This window comes from Stegastes partitus, unplaced genomic scaffold (genome assembly GCF_000690725.1).
Source record: "Stegastes partitus isolate 25-593 unplaced genomic scaffold, Stegastes_partitus-1.0.2 Scaffold1600, whole genome shotgun sequence".
Classification (NCBI taxonomy): Eukaryota; Metazoa; Chordata; class Actinopteri; family Pomacentridae; genus Stegastes; species Stegastes partitus.
Window position 1 is genome coordinate 29467 of NW_007579331.1, and position 26507 is coordinate 55973.

Below are 26507 nucleotides of genomic sequence, written 5' to 3' on the forward strand. Positions count from 1 at the left end.
CCTCTTGGATAAGAAGCAAAACATCTTGAAGAAACCAAAAACAGAAGTTCAGCTGCCTTTTATTGACACTCTCAGAGTTGTTATATTGATTTATTTAGTAGATTTCATCCTGTATTAGTTTCACAGTGCATATATGGTCCATGTTTAGGTAATTGCTCCAGATTCAGGCTACAAATGTGAAGTGTTTGATGAACACTAAACTCTTTAATTGAGTTTTTATTTGCACATGACCTTTATGCGCTTGCTTTGTTGTCATCTATTTGTTTACTATTGTTTGCAATTAAAAGTTTCTTCGCTATAATAGCTTTGACATTTTAATTTTCCTTCTGTAAGGAGTCCAGATTTGATTTGCGTGAACAACAAATGAGAATATGAAGAAACAACGAGCAGAAGGTCTTCACCTGTTGGCCGTCTTGTCCTGGAGGACCTGAGTCACCAGGTGGTCCAGGTGAACCCTGCAGGTGTCGGTAATTAATCAGTAAATGAAGGATGCATGAACATTAATCTTTATAGTAAAACGTTGGTATTGGTTGTGATATGTTCTGTAGTTTACCTTCGGTCCTCGTTCCCCTGCTGCTCCTAATGATCCGTCTTCACCCTGCGGACCCTGAGGAGACCCAACACACATTCAGTCACTTCTACATGAGCTGTACCGCCGTGACGGATCAATAAAGATTATAGAAAGTCATATTCGAATGAAAATAAAGACGAGACATAAACAGAAGCAGCAGCCGATGCTCGGTACCCACTCACTGGGATTCCTGTTGGCCCCTGAGGCCCCTGAGGTCCTGGAGGCCCTTTGCTCCCTCGAGGTCCAGCTTTACCCGTCGCTCCGTTGGGACCCGGGACACCCAGAGGACCCTAAAAATAAAAACAAGGAACAGATGTTGGAATTATGATCAGACTTGATGTTTTTATTACAAAGTGAATTGAACAATAAACCCAGCATGGTTTAATCTTTAATCTGCTCCACGTTCATTTTCTTTCACTGCAGCGTCCAGCTGATCAATAATTGCGACTCGTTTCAATCAATTTATCATTTGAGACGAATCCGGTTGATGTATTAGACACGTATACAAGCACACGTGTAAACAAGACGTTTTGTTTTCCGCATCAGTGGAGCAGAACAACGCAGGACGACTGCTGACATTTCGATTAATTTTGCGATAACGTCGAGCAGTTTAACGAGTTACAGGGACACCAGTGATGTAACGAATCAGTGAAATCACCTTTACATCATGTAAAAGCAGCTGTTTTTCATTCAGTATTAAGTGTGTCCATGCACTAGCATCACACACACTTGCTGTTATTGCTCAGGCTTATTCTTATAGATTCTTTCGACATGATTTTCGGCGCCTGTAAGCGATTCATTGTAAGATTTTTACAGAATTTGAAAAAAAAACAAAAAAAAACAAAAACTGTGTATAAAATCTCCATTGAAATTAATGTAAACTCAAGTCAATAAAATCTCCCTGATGTTTAAAAGAACTTATCAAACAGTACTTCTTTTTGTCTGTTTCTCACACACGTATTGATGGACAAACCATCCGCATGTTTGGGTGTACTTTCAAAATAAGAGTCCATGCTGGTCCATAGCCAGGATTTCTTTTTTCTTTTTTTAGAAACAGGTCTCAGTTTCATAGCACATAAGAAATACTTGTATTTGAAAAGGAGTCAACAGGATTCTGTGACGTATGCTACTTTTTCAAAGTAAAAGCTCACCGATGCTAAAAGGACCTGATCAGGGTTTGTGACATGCTGGCTTTTCAAAATAAAATATACTTGTATAAGTTATACCTTATGTGCAAGTCCAGCAGGACACATCAACTGACAAAAGCTGCATTGACAAAGATTAAAAATGTCTTCAGAAATGTTATAATTGATATTGAAGTGATTCAGTTTTGACCTCTTGTTGTGTGAGGTGTAACAAAAAAAAAAAGCAGCTTAATAAATCGCACAAGTCTGATTTGTTATTGGGCAAATATGCAGAACTTTGAATTTGATTCATAATACGTGTGACCGACTTTTCCCATGTGCATGAAATATACAAATCTCTGAGATATTCGATACCAAACTGAACAAACCACCCTGCAGTGCACATTAAATAAGAAAAAAAAGCAACTTAATCTCCATTAGTGAAAGTGCAGTCGAGTGAAAACACTGGATGCGAACGTCCTGACTGCTCTATGACTCATGACGTACCGTTGCTCCCTGAATCCCTTTAGGTCCTTCATCTCCAGGTCGACCCTGTTAGAAACAACAACAACATTTGTGCTGGTTGATTAAAAAACAGAAAGTTTAAAAAGACGATTTGATGCTTCTGAAGTTTTCCCAGTGAATTCAACACTTGCTTTAGACTATTAATATTTAGATTATATGCAACAATCAGCCACAACAATAAAACCGCTGACAGGTGAAGTGACATTGATCATCTCAGTATTCTGCTGAGAAATTTATTTCCCAACTAAACAGTCGATAACACAGAAACTACATTACCAAATTCTTAATATTTTGTTTTATAACGTTCAAGCTACACAAGCTCAGTTTCGTTTATTATCATCAAACATGCTAGAAACACATAGCAGCGTACAGAATAAATAACATTTATCTAATTATAGATCTACAAAACCTCTAACAGTATGTAAGGATAATAAGTATTTTAATATTCATTCATCTCAATCGTCTACTTTTCCACTACTTTGAATCTCTGCCTCTGTTTGGTGAATTTTAAACACCTTTTTCTCTTATTATTGTCATAAACGTGTAAATGCTGCTGTTGGAGGAATGTTGCTGCACATATTGTTTTCCGTGTTGCGTCTGCAAATTAAATTTTCCCCAATAAATGATTCTATTTGTTGTTATTATGACTACTATTATTAATAATTCTTATATGTATTATCATTATTGTCAAGTGCAATGATTCTGTGCAATACATCCTTTTACTTTCAATTCACTTCCTGTTTATTTATCTGGTTGTTATTTAACTTACATTTCTGTTCTTATGTTTTAGTTTTTATTTCTTGGCATCCACTGAGACACTTTGCATGTTGCATTCTTATTCAATTTCTATTTAATTACAAACCTTTCTGCATTTATTACTTATTGTATTCTGGCAAACCAGTTTCCTCCAGGATGAACAAAGTTGATCTCATCTCATCTTTATAGTTCAAGTCCACCGACAACACGTGGATGAAGCAACAACACTGAGCCCTTTTGTCACATTTATGGCACAAAGTCTCCCACCGACGGTTTCTCTCACCTGAGCTCCCCGAGGCCCCTTTTCTCCAGGAGGACCCGGCAGACCCTGAAACACAAAAACAGACGAGTCACAACCTGCCGATCGCAGCAGAGCTTCACACGTCTGGGCGCCGACGGGGGAGGAGCGAAGAAGAAGCTGCGAGACTTTTCTGTAATGTCAGGAACCAACATCAACACTTTGATAGCAGAGAAAATCTGATTTATTTGTTCTATTTTTGAGGTTTAGTGGCCTTAATTAAATGTTATCAGAAGAACAACATGACAGCAAATCACAGAACAAATGAAATGACACCAAGAGTTAAAGACACCAAAAATACTAAACATTAATAAATAAATGATCTTATAAATGCTTCTGCCTTCACACCTGCTGCTTTTACCATCGTATTTCATTCTCTACTTGCCTACAGTCGGCAGCAACAAACAATAGAAACCATTTGATCCCTCAACTAGTTGAAAATAAAGATGATTTTTTTTATTTTTTCAGACTTCTAAAAGTGACATTTTATGACGTTACTCTCAACCAAGACCCTTTAAGTCGTGCAGCCAGATGCTGTCATCACTTCAGGCTGCATGTTTGCATGAAATATAATATATTCATGAATAAAACTGAAGTTAAAACTTGTTAAAGGTTCCATGTGGAGCCATTTTTTCCAAAATAATTTAAGCCGCTTTAAACACATGTGTTGCACTTTCTGCTTTAACCATCACTCTGTGTATTTTTGCAGGATTTATCAGTATTGCATGTATGTAGAGAATCTTATCATGAACAAGGAGCTGCACTAATTCAGGACGACTCTGCTGCTGGGTCCGACTCTAAAGCTGTCTGCAGAGTGTTCAGTCATTTATTTATCTGCTTGCTGACTGTTTCTGTCCTTATTGCAGCTTTCCCAGCACCATATTCAGACACATTAAAGGGCAAAGTTTGCTCGTTGTACGCTTCATAAAGCTCAAACTAAAGCTCAGGTTTTAAACCCTGCTGTTGTTTAGTTTGACACCTGCTTGTTTTCTTTCTTCTTCTTTGCATTTTGCCGACAAACTGCAGCAAACGTGGGCTCATTACCGCCACTTCATCAGTGGAATAAAAGTCATAAAGTCTATGTGGAATTTTAAGTGAAACTTTACATGCGATGGTGGACTTGAGGTCTTGGTGGATGACTGAACTCTGACAGATTGATGGATTTCTGCACGGCGCCAAGCAGCCATGTGATGAGAAAACAGTCCAACGACACTGAACTTCAGACAACAGTCCCACTTCCATTACTGAGACCAACTCTTTCCATGCAAGAGGGACTTTTCTTATTCCCCGAATCTAACCAACCAGAGGATGGAGGTTGATTTATAGGGTGAAGAAACTCTGACACGTCCAAAGAACAAAGTTCAACCTGCCAGCTTCATTTAGAAGTTCAACGGAACTGAAGAAAAGTAATCAGAGAGAATTTGTAAAATTATAGATATAACAATAAAACAAAGCTTCATTTAATCCTCTGCATTTTGTATTTGTGGATACATGCAGAACTCTGGTATTTAATTCTGTGCTGGAGGTTCGTTGCTTTTCTTGCATTCAAAGGCTTCTATTTAAAAAATACAAATTAGTAAGTTTTTAGGAAAAAAAATCTGCTCAACCATCTCTGATTTGTCTAAAAATATTAAAGCATGAAATATGGATATTTAGAAATCTATTTGAGGAATTCTAGCTTCATGCATCAAGTGCTCTCCAAAATAAAAGCCTGAAATGTTCACTGTTATTTCTCATCATGTCATTGATTCAGAATCTGTAAGATTTGATTAGTTGATGAAATAATCAGAGTACAGGTGAGTTGAAATATGATGAAAAAAAAGTCAATATGAAAAATCTTTGAGCAAAAATTTACAAAAAAAAAACCAACAAAATCAATGATGTTCAAGTATTTTCAAATTAAAAGTATTCTATGTGGTTTGTTTTGTGTCATTGTGACATTCAGGTAGATACGGTTCAGAAAACATCACTAGTTGACTTCTGCATTATTATTTTTTTCCATTCATGTGAGCTCAAAGATGAACTTTTCCACTTTTTATATTTCAACTCACCCATAAATAGAGAAACTTTGCAGATCTACTTGTTCAATATCGCAAATTAAGAATCAATGACATGATGAGAAATGTGCTAAAAGTGGGTCAAAGGGCAATTAAAAAATAATGTTTTCTCTAAATATTAATTCAAAATTCACAAATGTCATTTTAAATATCAAAAGTTTATTATGAAAGACGTTTTAAGCAAATCAGAGATGGTGGAGCAGGAAGCTGCTGATGATTTGAGATGAAATAATCCACCTTCTTTACCTAATTTCTCACTAAACAGGCTGATTTGCAGACGAGTGACGGTTTCCTGCAGCGTTAGTAGAAACTGTAGAGCAGATTTCACCTGTCAGGAGTCCAGGCCGGACACTGGAGCGACTCATTTGTCCTCTCTCACCTGAATCTCGTTCATTTCACCATCAGATTTGCCCCCAACAAAACCAGCCGCTGCCTCCGTAAACTCCCTGCACACGCCGCTAATCTACTTTTATTTACCCTCCTTGGTGTGACCCCCGTCACAGCAGCTGAACATTACTGAGCCAGCCTCTCATATCCCCCCCGAATAGCACCCAGAGGTTTAAAGTCAGGGAATAAAACATATAAAGATGCTTACTGCAGGTCCTGGCTTCCCAACAGGTCCAGGTAAACCTCGTAAACCCGCCTCTCCCTGGTGCAGGACAAAGAAAAAAGATGTCACTGCGATTGTCTGGCACAGTTAATGTGGCAACTTAACTTAAACACATCATTTAACAAAGTCTGCAATCAGCTATACAGGCAGAAATGTTAACGGCTGAATCGTGTCCCCCTCTGGATTACATCACTGGCTGCTCTCATGTTGGCAGCGTCCCTCTTATCTTAAAATCAGAGAAGCCCAAAGTCACTTATTTAAAAGCAGGATGAACTCACTCTTTCTCCTGTGAAACCCGTCGGTCCTCGCATCCCCACGTTCCCCTGGATCCCCTGATGGACGGTTGCAGGAACAACAGACATTAATTATTAGTTTAAGGCACATAAGCTCATATAGCAACACACAACTGTACAGATGTTCTGGATACACAGTATTAATAAGGTATTGTAAAAACTAAAGTAACATGTTTTATGTCCAGATTGTTTACCTTACAGACTATGAAAAAATAATTTAAAAAATGAATAAATAAATTGAATATGTAGTCATTTCACAATACCATAGTTTTCTGGTTTGAGCGAAGGGTAAACCTTTGAATTGTCCTGAAGCAGTTAATCATGCTGGGAAGTCGTAGGACGTTTGCTTAATTACTTTTTTTGTGTGGGGTTACAGAGCCTATAAAAGGTATTCAGGTCCACTGGAGGTTTTCTCCTTTTATTGCTTTTCGTCATTAAATCAATTTAATTTGGCTTTTTTTTTTTTTTTTTTGACAAGAAATGACTCTTTCATGTCAAAGTGAAAACTGATTTTTACAAAGTAATGCCAATTAATTAAATTAAACCCCTATGAGAGTTGGGACACAGGGTGGAATCAGGGCGGTTAATGCAACTAACACCCAATACAATCATAAAAAAACAATTTCCTAATTGCTAATCTTCTCATATCGTATCTGAATTTGTACACTTTTTTTTTTTTTTAACTTTTGAGAGCCAGACTCGTCACTTTCACTCTTTATGCTAAGTTAAGCTAAGCTAAGCTAGGCTAACTGCTTCGTGGCTCAAACTTCTGAATGACTGTTATTTTGTAGCAGCTGATAGCACAGAAAAGTCTATTATTATTATTACCATTATTCAGAGTGACAATGTTGTTTGGACTATTTAAATAATGATCATCTCACTGCAGAAAATTAAGTGTTTATCAACTCCAAAGCTAATTCTTGTGCAAGATGTTGCTCTAAAAACAAAATTGCATAACATGACAAATGAAAATGACATGAACTTAAAACAAATATGTATATATTTGAACAAAAAAGTAAAAAAAATGTACCTGTATTTATTAACTAATTAAACAAAATCTTTATTCAATACAGTATATATCAAAACAGTGTCTCTCTTTTGGAAAATATTCTGCATTTTTGCACAATTTTATAATTTTTTCAATCATCTACAACAAACGCTTGCACACATATTGAAAGTCTTATCTACTTCTGTTTTTTAATTTAACCTCTAAAAACTCATCTCTATTATTGTTATAGTTTTATTACATTTTTTGCCATGAACATAATCACCTAAAGCCTTAAAACAGCAGTGAAGCAACTTTAGATTGCTGCTTATTTGAGAATGTTTAAATCTACGTAGATCACCAGCTCAAACACTGTAAAGCTACTTTATGTTACGCAACTATAAGTAATTCAACCATACACAATAAAACCGATTCTGAATAAGAATAACGAGACAGAAAGTCTGCCATCGGTACACTGTGATGTTGTTTCGCTCATAATGTGTCCTCGAGCTCATAAAAATCACCATGCGGACAAACTAACAAGGTAAAAATAAACCTGATTTTTACCAGACATGCTACATGTGCTGTAATGCTGCGGGAAGCGGTGCAGGTGCATCTCTTGTATCTCTCCGGCTGAAGAATCACTTACATACATGCCTACTGGGCCCTGAGGTCCCTCCAAGCCCGGCTTCCCCGTAAAACCCTGAGAAAACAAACGCACAAATCGACATATTGACAAAACTGCACACGTGTAACAGATTCCTCAGAGCTGATGGAGGTCACGACTGCGGTTACCTTTTCTCCGGGGGGTCCTGGGGAGCCTGGAGGCCCCGTCTTCCCTGGTGGTCCCTGTCAGATAAAACACACCGTTACCAAAGAGCCAATCGATACCATGTTTATCTGATTGGCCAATGAGAAACAGAGAAACACAGTTGTTTCCCATCTGACCAGGAATTATATAGAAAGGTCAATAACGTTGTGATATATTTAGCTTAGCTTAGCATTAAGAGTGCAGCTGGTGGGAAACTGCTAAGCTAACCTCAAAAAACAGGTTGTACATGTATATTTAATGCAGAAATGCACAAATAGAAAACAATATTGTGTTTTTTAGGTTATAACTTGTAATATTTTGATAAAATTTGATTTCTCTCACACCTTAGAGACTGGTTTTACAAGATGCTTTGCGAAACACTCACATACACAAAACATCAGATAAACCACTAAAAGGAGGCAATAAAACATTAGAAATGTAAGACAGTGATGTAATTTCACTCATATTGTGTGTTCTGGCTTATAAACAAAAACTCTATATGGTCAGTTCAACAAGCTAAAAGACTTGATTTACACCTGAGAGCCAATTGATACCATGTTTATCTGATCGGCCAATCAGATTTGCAGGACGCCAACAGAAAAAAAAGAAGACACCGCTGATCCGAAATGGGATATATTTGAATTCTTTGACATTGCAGTTGTTTCCCATCTGACCAGGAATGAACTAAAAAGGTCAATAACACGGCGATAAATTTAGCTTAGCTTAGCATTAAGAGTGCAGACAATGGGAACGTGCTAAGCTAACCTCAAATACTGTCTTATTTACAGGTTGCATATGTATATTTAATGCAGAAATAGAAAATTAAGGTCTTAGGTTATACATTTGTGTTATGTAATAATAATAATAAACTGGATTTCTATAGAAGCTTTCAAAATGAGCATTACAAGGTGCTTTAAAGAAAATAAACATCCGATAGAACATTAAAATTACTTAAACTACACACGTTTACATACAGCTACACCTTGTATGTAATTTTTATTCATACTTTTTTAACACATGATCAGCAATATCCAGAAGTGCAACACCAGATACTGTCTTCATCATCCCACATGTACCAAATAAGCCAATAATCTTTAAAAGAATAAACGATTCCACTGTTTTTATAGATGCACTGGCACATGTTTTTTTCTACTAGATGTTATATTTTATATTTACACATTTTCTTATTGTACTTTTTCTATTCTATTAGACAGTACAACCTTAAAAAGAGCAATTAAAGCGAATCTTAGAAGGAATAAGATGTTATATAAATGCTTGTCTGCACAGGTGGGTTTGTTCTGACCAATTAAAGCAGAAGTTTAAGGTTTTCTACATCTACGTCTCCACAGACTCGGCTTTAAGTGTTTGTCTCACAAAATATGGATTTACAACCCCGTCAGCTCCTCAGCGTAATAAAGTAGCTGCAGTCTTTTGTTTTCCAACCACGGGATCAGAACTGAAGCGTACCGGAGAACCTGGCGGACCATCTGCTCCTCTCTCTCCAGCAATTCCTTGAAAGCCCTGAAAAACAAACAATGCAAACAATGACGGACGAACAAAGAAGCAAGACGAAAAAAAAAAAAAACCTGCAAAGCCGACTAACAACATAAAAGTGCGAAACAAACTAATTTATTTCTTCCAATTAACGGACGAGCAGCGAGCTGTGAAATTATCGGGTTAAATGAGTTGATTCAGTATTTTACTAATAGTTGTTTAATCTGCCATTTAATTGTTTCTCGGCCAATTCATTAGACGGGATTTATGAGGCTGCTGCGTAACGTCATTATGGATAAATGATTGGTAATTAGGACTTTGATTTAAAGACTCGTCAACGGTTGACTCCTGCAATTAATAACGTGGCGACTGGAAAAATGGAATCATAAAAGTTGGTAGTCAGCAGCAGCACGTGTGGAGTTTGTAAATAGTCAGGAGAGTTTTGACACTAAACATTCAGTCTGGGGCTGTTTTGAAGGTTTTAACTTCTTAGTTTTACTGTAAAGTCTTCATGCTGAAGCATATAATGATGTTTTAGACAGCAGTTGACTTCTGTGGAGCAAAAGTGCAACGACCTCTTCCTGGACCAGGCGTACAATGAAATAAATGAACTTATTTGGTCTGCACATGCATCCAACACCTTTGGAAGAAGCTGGAATAGCTGGATTTCAGACATTATAGCCTAAAACATGAGTGTTGGACTGATGTGGTGGCTGAACAGGAGCAAATTCCTGCAGTCAGTTTCTAAGAATTGATATGTAAAAGCAGGATTCGATGTTCATGTACCAACAAAACACAGCTCATGTGCTTCCAAACTTCCAAACACCAAATGGAGACACTGATGAATTCACAGATTTATGACATGATGTTAAAGACGTAGCACTTGGACACCAATTATGGCAACGTCAAGCCTTAGATTTATCCTCCAGTGGATCTGAAACCCACCAACTACCCAGTGGTTAATGTTGACGTTACGCTAGTTTGAAATGAGCAGAGCTGTGCAGAATAAAGCTGGTTAGAATTCCATCTGAGTTGCTCCTCGTTTGCTCCGACTTCACGATGAAGTAGAACATCATGAGATCAAGTCAGCTTTTCCATTTTAATGATTGCAAGACCTCAAGGCATGATGGAAAACATCTGGATCTCACCTCATCCAACAGCTGACTGGTTTAGATATCGCCTGATGGAAACTTTTCATTTTTTGTGGATTTGGACAGATTCTGATTTTATTTGTTGGTTTTTAAATGTCTATTCTGTCAACAAACATCATAAAGAACATTTAATAAATTAGAATTGTTGTCTATTGTACATCAACAATGGATTGATTTAATTATTTACATATTTAGCAGCACAAAACTTTCTTAAAACAACACCTGCCCAGATGTTTCAGCCCTGACAGGTGGAATATGTGACGCATGTATGTGTTTATGTAGTTTGAGAGGAACGCGTCTGATTTACATGAGAATTCACATAAAACGGAGGCTGAAACACAAACAGACCAAAGGTCGTCTGTGGAGCATTTTAATAAGTCAGCCTGTCAGAATCTAAACTACTGAAGTCTGTCTGAACTCATACGTGTCTGATAACAATTTAAATAATTGGTGTGTTTCTGGAAACTGTCCGTCTTGGCTGCTAACCTTTAACTGCTGCTGCTTTTGCATAAATGAGCCTAATATTTGCTTTCCTCGTTCCCACTTTGAGTCTGAAAAACTGTCGAAACATTAATTTATTTGCTCCGTTAAAGGCCGAGAATTACTGCTCTGCTCTCCTTTTGTTCTCTACGGCAGCAATTAATGTTTTGGAAGATGTTCAAAAATCACACATTAGTTTAACGTGTCCGGAAACATTTAGCAGCATTCTGTCGCATCAATCAGGTGTAGGCATGTTTGATCGACCACACCTGAAACCCTGAGTCGACTCACCTGATACGTTTCACCGGCTGCTAGCACACGTTGCTCTGTCTTGTTAAAAATCAATTTTTTTAAAGTGTTTGTTGCCAGCTTTACCGCCCGCTCATGAATCTATAAAACCCGCCATAATTTTTAATCCCTTGCCGTCTTGTAAAGCCGTAATAATGTGTTTTTATTCCGCTGAACCGTGCAGGTTTGTGGCGAGAAGCCAGAGAAAAAGCAGAATTGAGGGGATGATGTCACGAGCAGCTGAGGTCGTCGGGCGGCTAACGGTCTTACCGTCGGTCCTTTACTACCAGCGCTGCCGGCTGCTCCCGAGGGACCCTGAAACACAGAAACACAGTCAGAAAACACAGACAATGCAATTATTTCCCAGCAGCAGAGGTCAATAAAAGTGCAAACAGACTCTTATTTTGTATTTATCATGTGTTCCTGCACATTTTCTCGAGCGAAACAAGGTTTGCGACTAAATATGACACCAATTATAATGTTTTCAACGCAACAACAATCAAGTAAAACACAAAACTTTCACTGTTAAATAAAACACACTGTACAGAGAATGAACTCGGCACCTTTTCCTCAGCAGCAGCGCCACTGCACTGTACAAAGACTGCCTCCTGCTGTCGAAACCAGCACTTATTATCACACAGCAGCACCTTTCACTCAACTCCTGCAGTGGGGTTTTGACAGTTTGAGGGCAATTCCATCTTAGCAGTGTTTCAGTTTGTCCTTAAAATCTGCATTCGACAGACGTGGAGCGTTAAAATGCACGACGCGGCGTCTCTTCCTTCCGAAAGACAAATCTGGGACTAAACCCAACTAATCAAATGTGTGTGAACGTATTTATCCTGAATAATAAATGCTGGTGCTGCACAGAGCGAGGCAGGAGTTTATGAAACACACATTCATGCACGCCAACACACACACACACACACACACAAACAGCATTTTTCAGGTGATGGGATTGAAATATGATAGAGAATGGGAACCTGTGTACCAGGCTTTCCTTCTGCTCCCTTCGGTCCAGGTGGGCCCAGCAAACCCTGCATGGAAAAACACACCAACACATGAAAACGTGTTTATTCTGCACAACTCTTTGTGTCGTGACAGTAAATCTGAAGGCTGGTGTTTCTGTTTTCTCTCTGCAGGTCAGTGAGACGGATAAGAAGAAACAGAGGCACATGTGTACAAAGATAAACTTCCTCAGATTCTTTGTGCTAAAATGTAATAATTAAGATGAAAAGAACAGAAATGAAGTGTTGTCTAAGGGATGCATGTTGAGGTTTACAGGTGCAGTGGCATGCAAAAGTTTGGGCACCCCTGTTGCTGTGACAGTTGGATGAACTGACCTCCAAAAGACAAGGAAAACAAACTATTTTCAATATTTTAAACAAGATTATTGTGTCATTTTTGTTGCTGTTCAGCTTCAGAGGGAAGGAACTGAAAAGTCTGGCCAGCTGACATCACTTCTGCAGAGGTGTCCAACCTTAACTAACCTGTTAGGAATATGGCTTGTTCACAATCATTGTTAGAAAAAGGCGAGATGGGGCAAATTTTATAACTTTAGAAATACTCCTCAAATCTTGTCCAGCAGCCATAGGCTCCTCTGAGCAGCTGCTAGAACTCCAGAAGTTCAAATTACTGATGTCCACAAGGCATTCTAAGGCTATGAGAAGATGGCAAAGTGTTTTCAGTCTTCTCAGAAAACGAAAGATTGGTAGAAATGCAGGAAGCTTTAGCAGAGCCTGGAGTGGTGGTGTTTGCTTTACTGTGCAAATATAAGTTTCATGGAGGAGTCATCAGGGGAAGAAATTTCCTGCACTCTCGGCACAAAATGCATTGTTTGCAAGTTTGCAAATAAACTTCTAAACAAGCCTGATGCATTTAGGAAACCAGTAGTGTGGGCTAATGAAGCTAAAATAAAACGTTTTGGCTGCAATGAGTAAAGACGGTTGAAAAAATGTTGGTGCAGAATTTCCCAAAACGATGACCTCTCCGGCTGTAAAGGTCAGGATGGATCAGTCATGTTTTAGGTTTGTGTTGCAGCAAGTGGAAAAATGAAGGATTGGTTCAATCAAACAGCTGAAGATGAAAAGAAGGCGGCTTCTGCACCAGAATAATGATCCTGAACACGCCTTAAAATCCACAACGGACTGTCTGAAGAGGCACCAACTCACTGAAGAAACTCACAGAAAGTTTTTGCAAAGAAGAACGAAGAACCTGAATCTTGGCTGCTTCAAACAGCATCTACCAGCTGTGATAGTGACTCTGCAGGGTCAACAAACTTCTGCTGTGACCTCTTCAACTTTTTTAGTGCTTTGAAAGTGCAAAAGAAGGAAGTAAAGAAGTAATCTTGTTTAAAATATTAAGGTTTATTATTTCACTTGATGTTTGCCTTTTGTTACTCTCGTACTCATTTAAATATTCACAATAGAAGAAACGTGGACAGGTGTGTCTAGAGGTTTTCATGCTGCTGTGCAAACTATACACATTTAAACTGGATGAATTTAAACTTTTTTTTTTTTTCATTGTGAAGGTATGTTGGGCCTGAGACTTTACCGATGGGCCTGGTTGCCCTGGGTGACCCCTCTGTCCAGCCCAACCCTGGAGACAAGAGGAGACAGACGAGGAGATGGTCATTAAACAACTAACACTGGAATACACACAAACTTTACAGGTTGATTTCAGCAAAAATCTGCATTTGATTCTGCAAAAGCAGCCACAGCATCCTCACAGATAAAGTGTTTCTTTAACAACAGCATGATAAAAACTATTAACAACTAAAACGTACCTTGTTCCCTCTGGGTCCAGGTTTGCCGGTGCGTCCGTCTGGTCCTCTGTTCCCCTTTAAAAAGTTAAAAATATCAGTAACTGAGCATCGATACGTGTCTTAATCTGTCCTAACTCGTGTTAAGAGCATTAATTTGCATGTTATTCTCACTGCAGTGTCCAAATATAACAGATTTATTTCGCCAAAAGTTAAATTTTGTGCATTTTCGTAGCCAGTATGAAACAGAAATGAAGTTGTAACATATTTCAATGTTACTGAATTTACATTTAAGGCCACAGGAGGGAGCTTTGAGTCACAAAATGTAAGATTACTAAAATTAGATAATCGTTTTCTTCAAGGTTAAAAATCAGTTGAACCAATTTATAACAGAGAATTGCTGAAATCAAAGAAAAAGGGGGTTAATTAGTTCAGTTTGCAGGTCATAGATTACTTTAATGTTGTGTTTTTGTGCTTCTGAAACACTTTAAAACTGAGAAACTCACTCTGATGCCGTCATGGAGGCATTATTGAGGTTTTCTCAGCCATAAATGTTTCATAAAAAGATGAAGGTGTGACATGTGGAAGGATGTGAGCATGCATCAGGCAGATAAAGTCAAGGTGCATGATGGGAAACGTAGGAGCTTCATCCACTCCAGATTAAAACTCTGAAACATCTTAGCTGCTGCTGCTGCAACTTTACAGAAACAACAATAAACGGCTGCATTTTAAGAGACAGCGATTGTTTACCGACGACAGGAATCTGGAATCCCTCAGAAACGATGACGCAGCTTGGAGTGATTAGAGCGACTGAAAGGGGGAATTAATGGGTTGTTTTTAAACCCTTTAATCATCAAAACCTCCGTTAACTTTTACCTCGTGTCCGACAGAAACAACACATGATTCACATCGCTGATACTTTTGCTCGAACAACTGAAGAATGTAACGAGTGATTCCGATTAAGACTTCTTCGCCTGAATATTCATTTTGACGTGCATGTTTGCAGGAAAAAGGGATTTATCGCCTTTCTCCGTTTTTAATTGAAACATAAAATATTTACGTGCAGCAGCAGTAAATCTCTGTGTGTTCAGAAGAGCCGGTTTGTTGTTAAGTCCACATTCAGGAGGCTCTAAAGTTACACAGTTAAACGTGGATCAACACATGAAGTCATCTGACGTCTGCTTCAGACGCTCCAATCGTCACTGACCTTCAACCCGCGGCCGCCCTGCTTCCCCTGAGGACCCGTTTCACCGCTTGTGCCCTGAATAAAGAAATATAAAAATACCAGTCAAGCGTTTGTCATCTTTCACACTCGCCAGGCGAATTCTTCCCCCCCGGCTGAAGGAGCGTTTAACAGAATGTCACGCTGCAGAAACCAGTCGATTCTGTTTGTTTCTGGTGCATTTAAACTTCCAAAACAAGCAATTCACTCGGTTCATTTAGGATAATTGGCTCATGCATATTATTCAACACTTTTAAATGTGACTTTCTTGAGGTTTACAGTGAAACAAACTCTCAACGTGGAAACAGCAGGTTGACCCTTTGCACACACTTTTTTAATTCTAACTCCTATGATATTTTTACACTGTACCTCGGTGCCTCTGGGGCCCAGTTGGCCCTTTGCTCCTGGGAAACCCGGGAAGCCGATGGGGCCCCTCTCTCCCTGAGGACCCCTAATGCCTGCTGCCCCCTGAATACCCTGAGAGAAAAACACAGCAACCAGCCTCTTAGGTTTTTTTGTGTGACTCACTTAGAAAAGTCAGAATTATACAGTACATCAGGTGTTAAAGGTGCAGTTTCACGTGTAACAGTCAATTTTTTCGAGGTGATTTTTGGAAAATTGGCCTCAACAGATTCAGAAAATTGTATAAATTAAAAGCAAATATTACACGCATACACATAAATACATGCACTTGTATATAAAACAGGTCATAAGTTGTTCTTATAGTCAGCAGTAAATCACTAGAGGAGCATATTTTGTTCGCTGCTAAACATAAATCTCTTATCTGGACAAGTTTGTTGTTAATCGCATGTTTCAGTCTGTTGAAATGTCACCTGTCCATGATGAGGTGCATGTTTGTGAAATGTAACCATGAGCTTGACCAACATGCCTGAAAGTCTGTTAGATGATATTAATAGAACAGCCACCAGCAATGTGTTTCTTAGTTATAACTACTATGATAGTGATGACAGCGGACACAGACCAGAATAAAGTCTACGTAGAACTTCACAAGCTGCTGCTGCTATGCCAATGAAACCCACAAGAATTCTCAGAAAATTCATCTCAGTTCAAACGTTGCCACTTAGAAAAAGACAGACTGTGCATGACTTGACTGTAAAGTCTTGATTACTCGTAAGAACTTTAAGCATAAGACAATTAACAAATGCCACAAATCACTCATGAGTGCTGCTTAAGCATAAATGTGTTCGTACTAGTTGCTATTCTATGAGGAAATGTGGTTTTACGGGGGTTATGTGCACGACTATTTCTTAAATGAGCACAATCACATCCTGGAGTATCTGTTGGGTCCCTGACTCTGGACACGTAGATGTCTAGATTCTGTTTGTTAAGTTTAACGTCATGACGTGGTGTTATTAGGGATGTCCTGGTCAAGCTACTTTTTTTGTGCCTCTTAGTATCTGCCAATACTGATCCGATACCATTTTCCAAGATTATACACAGTTTAGTCAGTTAGATGTAGTACCTGATTGCGCCACCAGGGGGAGCGTTTTACTGTTTAACACTGTATTGACCAGCGGAGGCGTCAATCAGGCAACAGGCAGCTAAGTGTTGGCACGCAGAGAGCATTGTGGGGGTTTAATTGGCAACCATGACAAAGTCTTCTTTCGCGCTTAAGAACCTCAAGTCAGACTTAATAAGTTTAAGATGTGGTGGAATTAACGAGGACAGCATGTGGTGACAAATACCACATAAAACAGCAACGACAGCTCAGGCTGAACGCCCGCTGTGCTCAACATGTCATCAATTACAACATATTATTGATCGACAACATTGCAGAGCATCAGGATGATGATTTTAAATTTGCCTCCCTAGTTTCCAGCCACAAGTTGTGCTTTACTTTTACAACAACTGTGAGAGAGTAAACAATAAAACCAGCTTGGGTTTGTGCCGATACCAGTCAGTAAGATGCCTTTATCCTGATATCTGAGATCAGTTTGGGACATTCGTAGTCAGTATTAGATTTCGTTGACAGAAGTAGCCATGGCAAGTCCACAGCTATGTAGATTTAACATTATATATCATCTAAAGTAAGACTGGACTTCATAACTTCAATATCAAAACTGATTTGGCTTGTGAACATGTGAAGCTTCAGAGATGCTGCTACCAGTCACCAAACGATAATACTCACTGAGGAACTGTGTTTTAGGTTACTAAAAGTTCCTACAACAAGTAAAGAACTATATTTTTAGGGGGGAGTGATCTTAATGTAGATTCATGAACCCAACTGGTGAGGAGGAATCATTACAAATGTACGTATTCATCTCTGATTCTGAATGTTTCTACCATGATTTCCACTAATCAATGAAGACTTATAACGTTTGATTAAAATTTATATTTAGACACAGTACTGTTGAACATTAAGGTTAAAGGTAAGGTCATTAGAGATACATCAGAAAAAGCTAAAATTCCCTAAATATTGGTCAACTGTGTGCTTTATTGGATTAGATCTTATTTTTATTATCAGAATATTTCTCTTGCATCTCGAGATAAACACAATTTCATACAAATAACAACAACACAACATTTTAACGGAGCTAAAAAACAAATATGACTTCATATTTAGGCCCCACATTACAAATTAGAAGTTGCAGTAAACCAGTTTAATCACTTCCTGTAGGGTCGAATGTACAAACTGATTTACCAGTTTGACTGTTCAGAGCTGGACAGTCACAAGCTGAAATATTTAAAGTAAAACACACTTTACGCTTAGTTTATTTGCACAATTTGTACAAACATTGTGCTGGTCAGTGAGCTTTAGAGGCTCTTTGGACGAAGCCAGAGTTGCTGTTTCATGTCTTTGTGCCAAGTTAATCTACACGACTGTTGGCTGAATCTTCAGTGTTTCCCAAACAGACTGGAGATTAGGGCCAATTATCTCATGTAGCTCTCAAAAAACAAGCACTTCTTCAACTATTTCTTTATATACTGTGTTATATTCTCTTCTCAGTGCTATTAAACTATAAGTTATAGGTTCCTACCTTGTCGCCTTTCGGTCCTGGATCCCCCTTATCTCCATCTGGTCCTCTGCCACCCTGTTAACAAAAAAAAAAGAGTTAAAATGAGACTCAACCAGTCATGTGTTTCAGCAAATTTTTCTGTAAATCTAAAATGAGCACCTACAGTTTGTCCAGGAAAGCCCACGTGGCCCTGACTCCCCGGTGCACCCTGTGAATGAAACAAAACAACCAACTTTATTGTTTCAAACTGTCACTGAAGATGAAATAATTTCTTAAGAAATGATAAAAAATAACCACCAATCACTCAAACTGAGTAATTAAAGACTAATGAGCAAATTACAGGAATACGTCTACATAATACTGAGAATAAATCAAGGCTTAAATGATGAAGCATGAGCAGGATGTTCTGGAGGAAAAAAGGATTCATGTGCTGAATGAGTAAAACCCTAGAAACCAGCATCCCTTCATGCTCCACTGAGAGGTTCTGACCAGTAGATGGCACTGTGAGGCTGCAGCATCGTCTCTGACAGCAGAGAGCTTCCAGAGAGCAAAGTTCTGTTTTACAGTCTGTGAGTTTGAACAGTGAGGTTCTGGAAATAACACAAGTGGAGCTGCTGCAGTGACAAAAGCTGCACAACCAGCGGGACTGAATTCTCTTTAAGTCGCTCTTACACGCATCCACTTGAGCATTGTTTGTAGCTGTAAGTGTTTTAAGTGGAGCTCACCATGGGCCCCTCGAAGCCGACGTCCCCTCGGGCACCCATCGGCCCCACAGGCCCCTGATACAGAGAGGAAAGAAACACAAAAGATCAGAAAAAGCAACGATAAAAAGCTGCACATTCAGTCAGCTGCCTTTATCGCACTCATTCACTGGGGATGACTTGTAATCAACTAAAACTAGAATGTGGGACTTTTACATACAGTTGTGATGAAGTCGATCAGTGCTGCATAAGTCTTGCAGGATTTTGCAGTAAACTAGAGTTTAAATCTGCTGCCTGGGGCAACATTCCCACACTCGTGCACCAGCAGCGATGCATTTTATGTCACAAAGCTGAAGAAATGAGCAACTGTAGCGATGAAGACGGAGCAAGAATAGAATAGAGCTTCACTGTCATTGTTTAACGACAACAATTAGCAGCACAATACAACAAAAGAACACAAAGTCACTACAAAAAATAGAAAAAAGATCAAAGAAAATAAAGAAAATGAGAAGAATCCATCCATTATCTATACACTGATTAATCCTCACCAGGGTCATGGGGGGCTGGAGTCTATCCCAGCTGACTCAGGGTGAAGGCAGGTTCACCTGGACAGGTAACCAGTCTATCACAGGGCCACACTTAGAGACAGACAACCAAGCACACTCACATTCACACCTACAGACAATTTAGAATCACCAATTAACCTCAACATGTTTTTGGACTGTGTGGGAGGAAGCCGGAGAACCCGGAGAGAACCCACGCTGCACGGAGAGAACATGGAGACTCCACGCAGAAAGATTCCGGTGCCCCAAACGGGACGCAAACGGGGAACCTTCTTGCTGCGAGGCAACAGTGCTACCAACTGCGCCACCTTGCAGCCCAAAATGAGAAGAATGTACTATGTAAAGATAACACTGCACAGCAACTTAAGCATAGGAAGCTTTAAAGAAAAGCAACTCAGCATTCAGAGGAAGGATTACGGCCTTAATAAAAAGGAACCAATCAACATAATTGGTGCAGCTTTTTCTTTAAACTGCAGGCGACGTGGACTTTCTGCTCTCCAACAGGTTGTCTGTTTGTGTAGATTCTGTCATCCAGATTAGAAAAGCTTCAATTAAAAGCGTCTGTTTTTGGTTCTTGAAGACGTTTCAACTCTCATCCGAGAGGCGTCTTCAGATACAGGGTTTCTGAAATGTCTTTAAGGACCAAAAAGAGAAGTTGACTGAGGCTTTTCAGTAAAGGAGTAGGAATAAGGAGGCAGTAAGGAGGCTACAGCAAATGTTTTACCAACATATTGGATTGGAATTTCTCTTTGTTACCGCAACTATTTGTGAACACGTCATTAGTGTGCGTCTGCAGGTTTAAGCTGACAAACAACAAATGTTATTAGCATGAAAAAAGTTGATTTAATCTGAAATATGGGCTAAAATGCACGTATTAAGCACATGTTTTAAATCAAACCCAGATTTTTGCACTACAGCAGAGATGAAAGAGACGCACCAGATACGTTGGATCTCACTTTTCCCAGAATGCAATCACGACAGCATCTTTCATCAAACACATTATACTCTAAAAAACGCGCTTGTTGACCCTGTTGTTGGTGTCGTCAGGGTTATTTTTCAGACTTGTGTGCACTCTCTCAGATGAAAAATCTAAACTAAATCAATAAATCAGCCTCTAAAACAGCACTTTGATGATGTTTTCAGCCAAAATATTGAATTAAAATCTATATTTCAGGAAGACAGAAATGGACAAACAGGGGTTGAAATTAAATTAAACCTAAACTTACAGGATCTCCTTTAGGCCCAGCAGCTCCCATCAGTCCTGGATGTCCCTGTGAGGAAGAAAACTTGGATTAACCTCCTGCTCTTTACTGACAGGAAGCTAAATTAAACAGCATCCTAAGGACCTTTAAAAGCCTTGAACTTTACTCACTTGGGGCCCTCGGAGTCCTGGAGGTCCCATCTGTCCCTCCAAACCTGGAGGCCCCTGAGTGGAAGAAAAGGAAGGTGACACTGTTTATGTCAAACACAGTCACTACGTTGAATCAGTGCAGAATATACACAGTCGAGGTGAATGTCTACCTGCGGGCCTTTGGGGCCGACGCTGCCAGCAGGACCCAAGTCGCCCTGAAAGAGAAAATAAATGATTTATACACAAAGGAAGGAACCTGGGAGGGACATTCAGCTCAATGTAAGTTTTTAGTGATAAAATAAATTCACATTTGCCTCATTTTAATGTTAAATCAATGCTGGAATTAAAACCAAACATTTGATCATCAAAAACTTCAATTTTCATTAAAAAATATTCTCTGATTTCAGCTTCCACGTCAGGATTTAATGCTTTTTCACTTATATTTCATTGTAAATTGATTAGGTGTTGGAAATTTGCGACTTTTTTAACATTTCAGTCTTAATGTCTAATAAAATAATGGAAAATCTATTCATAATTGATAAAGTAATTTATTAGATTCGTGTGTAACTTGCAGGTTAACTAAGAGATCATAATCACTGGAGGTGTATTCGTACCCTCGATCCATTAACTCCCTGAGCGCCAACTCGTCCTGTAACACCCGGTGCACCCTGGGACACACACAAAATGATCACATGTACATTTACAATCGACACAAACAGAAAAATATTTTATCATTAAATTAACCCGTCTGCTTACCGGCGGCCCCGTCAGACCCGGAGGTCCGTGCAGTCCACTCTCCCCCTGGTGACGAATACAAAACAGTTTTAAACATCGTCCTGTTTAACGCATCAGACACTCAGATCTAAACAATAATATCAATAATATTTGCAGTTTTACTTGAATAGTTTGTGCAATATCAGTTTTTCTATGTGTAGCATTTCATTTCATGTGCAGCATTTTATTTTCAAGTACAACACCGTCGATGTGATGTGCAGTATTTTTCATTTTCATCTCATTTTACTTTTTTTTAATTTCATTATAATGTGTGATATTGTTTATTATCTCAGTATAATTGCCAGCATTACTCTTTATTGTTCTGTTGTAGCCTTATGTTAGTTATTTTATTTCACTATTGCATCATATATCTCACTACTTATACTTTTTAAGCACTGTCTTGTGTCATTTTAATTTTTCTGACCAACATCTGACACCAAGAATGTCCTTTAGGGATTAATACATGTCTTATTTATCATTAAAGGCATGGTTCATCCAAAATAGAAATAATTTTTTATCATTTGCACCTGATTTAAGTACATCAAAGTTGGTGTGAAAGTGTTCTGTGGTGTTGTGTTGGTTTTACTATAAATGTCGCCTGTTTAATTTGATTTAATAAAGACTAAATGTGCATTTTTAGCTCAATTATTCCTTCAAATGTCTGGATTTGCACATAACATCATAACGAAGCAGTAAAGTGTAAGTGAGACCCAAAAACAAAATCTTGAGCAGTTAAATTTGCATCGATAAACGTCACTCATGTAAGGTGCAAACTAATAAAATCACAACTTTTCCTGTGAAAAACTAACTTCATCACATCACTCACATCAGGTCCAGGAGGCCCCTCTGGCCCGGAGCCACCTCGGATCCCCCGCGGCCCCTTCAGAGAAGATTAAACATGTCAACTTAACAGCGGCGCATTATTAAAAATACACAGAAAACACTGTATTCAGAGAGGGGATTAATGATACAGATTACTGCCCACTGGTCGGAGCGAGAGTGCGAAAGCTGCGAGACACAGATTTCCAATTTCTTGCCAAAGCGGAGTCAAAAAAACGAGAATAGGAGTAAAAAAAAAAGAAAAAAAAAGAGGGAGTCGTTGCTGTTTGGAGCTCAGAGTTCAAAGGCGGACTGGATTAGGGATTAAAACGGATTCAGGAGCGCATGTTTTTCTTTCACAAGGGCTCACAGTTTGCTTTGCTGCTTGTGTTTTACACCACTTGGATGGAGAATAGAAACGTATCACACGAGGACAGCCGGTTTTCCGTCATTGTTTTAACTGATCCTGGCATCTTGTTTCAGCAGACCGTACTCACCAATGACATGTTCTTCAAACATAAGCTGCTTTATGAAATAGAGAAAGGGGAAACGCTCCTGAAAGACAAAAAAAAAAAAAAAGGAACCACAAAGATGCTGTAATGACGAGATACTCACTGGAGGTCCGATAAGACCAGGTGGACCAGGTAAACCAGTCGGGCCCTGCATGAGGAAAAAATAACAAAACAATCATGGCAACATATTTGAGCAGAAACAGACATCCGAGCAGCTCTGTGTGGTGATTTCTGCCTCTTTTGCACATAAATTCACACACTGGCAAGCCAAAACATTATGACATTTCTCCATTTGTCCCACATCCAGCATCTCAATTATGGGAACCGACTCTACATTTTCCACCTAATCTATCCCAGATCTTCATTGTGTGCCAATGTTGTGAGATAATCAGTGTTACTCAGTGTTATCTCAGCGTGGTCTTAATGTTTTGGGTCATTAAACCAACCAGAGCCCCATCAGGCCACAACACATGTAATATCAAGGATGGATGATAATTAAATACATCAACTATTACCTTCTCACCAGGTTCACCAACTTCCCCTCTTGGACCTTTGAGGCCAACGAGACCCTGAGGAGGTGAAAAAAAAATTGTCAAGTGTGCAAGTCAGTTCTTTCTCGGCTTATCCAGCGTCAATCAATTTCACCTTAATGACACGTAGTTAATTGAGTTTTTCCTCCTCTGAGACCAGCTGCTCTGCTGCTGAGAATGGTTAGAATCTAGATTTTTACTTTGCAGCATGTTTTAGTTTGTGCTTGTAGTGTTCAGGTTTGTAGTGACTCTTGATTCATGATACAGTCTGTGACCAATGAAAACAGTTATGAAAAGGCTCACTTGATATAGTGGTTTCATTTGCAGGTAACGTGAGGTCATGTTTCCTGATGGCATTCACCCCGCTCTACCTGGACGACATGTTTTTTCTTCACATCCAACAACTATTGAGTGCCTGGCCTTTATTTCCCTTTCCCTTCAGAATTAATACACCATTTTAAAAAATAGTCAAAGTCAGGATTTGTTAAACCTTGCATGAAAGAAGGTTTAACTAATCCTGACTTACTGGCTGAGCAGCTAAAGTCGTGGATCGTAATTGATGAAAAGCTACCTTAAAAAGCAACACAAAGCCATGAGACTTTAATTTACCATGAAAATAATGACAAGAGTCTGTAGATGAAGCGTTTATATTCAAATCTCATTGTACTAAATAACGTTTCGTCCCTCTTCAGTCATTGATTAAACCCTAAAAATGAATTTATTTGCATCAAAACTATTAATTCAGACGTTTGTTTTTTATTAAGTTATTTTTTTGGCCTTAGTGCCTTTATTGGATAGTGTTAGTGAGAGAGACACAGGAAAGTAGGGGAGAAGAATGGGGGAGGACATGTGGGAAAGCGTCATGAGCGGGATTCGAACTCATGACCTCCACATTGGGACTGTAGCCCTGCACATTGGACACCAGCTCAACCAGGTGAGCTATATCGGCGCCCCATTTCAGACATTTTTTAAACAGAATGTGTCATCTTCTGTCTTAAAATGTCTTGGATGTAAGTCTACACTGCTTGAGAACATGCAGCTCTATGAAGTCTCTCTCTCGCTGCAGCTCAGCACACCAGCTCACTCAATGACAGGTGGCAATATTGGACTAATTCAGCCAAACATGTTTAAACGGGAAACTTATTCTGAAGAGAACTAATTGTACAAAAACCCTGCAAGATGACGGGAGTGTTTCTTTAGGTTTATTATGTGTAAAATGATGAAAGTCTGAATCTGTGTTTTTGAAACTCACCATGTGGACATGCTAACAATTAGCTTTAAACTGTTTTTAGCTGCACTAAAATAATCGTTCAGAAATGTTTGCATAATTTCAAACACGACATGGTAACGTTTCACAAAACGTGGCTGAAATTGGTGGAAAAAGGTAGAACTTGAACTCCTTGCTAGAATCACGTTTACTTTGATCAGATAGTTCCTGATTTACATCAAATAATGAGCAGAGTTGCAGACACAATTCAGTTTAGTCAAAGTAACTGCACATTGTGTTTTGACGCACTAAAAGCTTACGATGTGTGATAAGACCGCCAGTGAAAAAACAACTAATTGCAGGTGATTTAAAATACAAAGCTACAAGCAGACACTTGTGCTACCAATCAGAGTTGTGCTGGAACAGCCCTTTAATAATGCAATGAGGCTCCGCTGGATGTGCTATTAGGACTCTGGAATCTCCTGTTTAATTCAATCTGAAAAATGCAAAGCAAAAGCACTCTTGCTGTTCCCCTTTTCCCGAAGCTATTTAACTATACCTTTACTTCTCAGGGACATTAATAACATCAGCAAGCACTTGAGCAAAACTTCGACTTTGACTCAGCAATAATGTCGTCTTACCATCTGACCGTCTTGTTACGTCGTCACTCACAGTGTCAACACATCATTAAGTTAAATGGAAAAAGAAATGTTTGATTTTCTCAAAGGATAGTGTCATTCTAGAAGAAGAAGAAGAAAAAGAAGGACAAGAAGAAGAATAGCAGCAGCTTTCAATATATAGACTTAAAAGAAAAAAAGAAAGAACCAGGAACTATATAAGCTATTTGTACAAACTGTGTGTCTGGTAATACTGTGATGATGGATTATTGTGATGAGAGCGTTTATGGAGGAGGTTCCACACATTTGACTGCTTGTAGATAGAAACTGTCGAGCCCTGATTGACCGAGTTAGTTGAAGCTTCTTTTTAAAGTTATTTTTTTGGCCGTTATTAGACAGGAAAGTGGGGGAAGGGTTGCAGCAAAGGGCCATGAGCGGGATTCGAACCCAAGACCGCTGCATCAGAGACTACAGCCCCTGTACATGGGTTGCCAGCTCAACCAGGTGAGCTAAAGCGGCGGCCCTAGTTGAAGCTTCTTTAGAAAAAAGTGTCCTACTTACAGCAAATGTACAAAAAGGCAAACTGAGGCTAAAAGGTTGCAGCAGACTGTATACAGTACAACCATGTGTTCCTGACTCGACACATGTATAATGTCACAACAGTAAATCAGGAGCTTCGACTGTTCTTTCCTGCAGAAGCAGCTGGGCCGTTTTATTCCTCACCTCATCACCTTTTTCCCCTTTGGATCCTCGCTCTCCCCTGTAACCCCACAGGCCCTGACGCCGAGGAGACACAAGATGGAAACATTTCAGCAGATGAGCACCTGATTTACTGTCTTTAACGTGGTCATGCTGCACATGCACCAACACTAACCGGTGGTCCAGGAGCACCAGGTGACCCCTGCTGGCCGTCTTCCCCGTTCTCCCCGTCTCTCCCTGGAGTCCCGGCTCGTCCAGGAGGACCCCTCAGACCGATATCGCCCTGTCAGAGGACAAAATGATCAGAGATGAGCCACTGTTGATAACGACTGC

At 39.2% G+C, this 26507-nt stretch overlaps 1 protein-coding gene across 1 annotated transcript in view; it reads right to left on the bottom strand.

Annotated features, from left to right (window-relative positions):
* LOC103371509 (collagen alpha-1(I) chain) overlaps nucleotides 1–26507 on the bottom strand; it is a 131708-nt gene that overhangs the window by 29282 nt on the left and 75919 nt on the right. The window contains exons 13-41 of the mRNA XM_008300859.1: nucleotides 26350–26457; nucleotides 26199–26252; nucleotides 23637–23690; nucleotides 23225–23269; nucleotides 22617–22670; nucleotides 21773–21817; nucleotides 21631–21684; nucleotides 21187–21231; nucleotides 21038–21091; nucleotides 20892–20936; nucleotides 19127–19180; nucleotides 18565–18609; nucleotides 18423–18476; nucleotides 15793–15900; nucleotides 15409–15462; nucleotides 14226–14279; nucleotides 13994–14038; nucleotides 12424–12477; nucleotides 11714–11758; nucleotides 9498–9551; nucleotides 8015–8068; nucleotides 7869–7922; nucleotides 6220–6273; nucleotides 5927–5980; nucleotides 3260–3304; nucleotides 2203–2247; nucleotides 754–861; nucleotides 554–607; nucleotides 402–455 (exon numbers count right to left, since the gene is read on the bottom strand). Coding sequence (XP_008299081.1) covers nucleotides 402–455; nucleotides 554–607; nucleotides 754–861; nucleotides 2203–2247; nucleotides 3260–3304; nucleotides 5927–5980; nucleotides 6220–6273; nucleotides 7869–7922; nucleotides 8015–8068; nucleotides 9498–9551; nucleotides 11714–11758; nucleotides 12424–12477; nucleotides 13994–14038; nucleotides 14226–14279; nucleotides 15409–15462; nucleotides 15793–15900; nucleotides 18423–18476; nucleotides 18565–18609; nucleotides 19127–19180; nucleotides 20892–20936; nucleotides 21038–21091; nucleotides 21187–21231; nucleotides 21631–21684; nucleotides 21773–21817; nucleotides 22617–22670; nucleotides 23225–23269; nucleotides 23637–23690; nucleotides 26199–26252; nucleotides 26350–26457 — 1647 coding nt within the window. The remainder of the gene's footprint in view (nucleotides 1–401; nucleotides 456–553; nucleotides 608–753; nucleotides 862–2202; nucleotides 2248–3259; nucleotides 3305–5926; nucleotides 5981–6219; nucleotides 6274–7868; nucleotides 7923–8014; nucleotides 8069–9497; nucleotides 9552–11713; nucleotides 11759–12423; nucleotides 12478–13993; nucleotides 14039–14225; nucleotides 14280–15408; nucleotides 15463–15792; nucleotides 15901–18422; nucleotides 18477–18564; nucleotides 18610–19126; nucleotides 19181–20891; nucleotides 20937–21037; nucleotides 21092–21186; nucleotides 21232–21630; nucleotides 21685–21772; nucleotides 21818–22616; nucleotides 22671–23224; nucleotides 23270–23636; nucleotides 23691–26198; nucleotides 26253–26349; nucleotides 26458–26507) is intronic.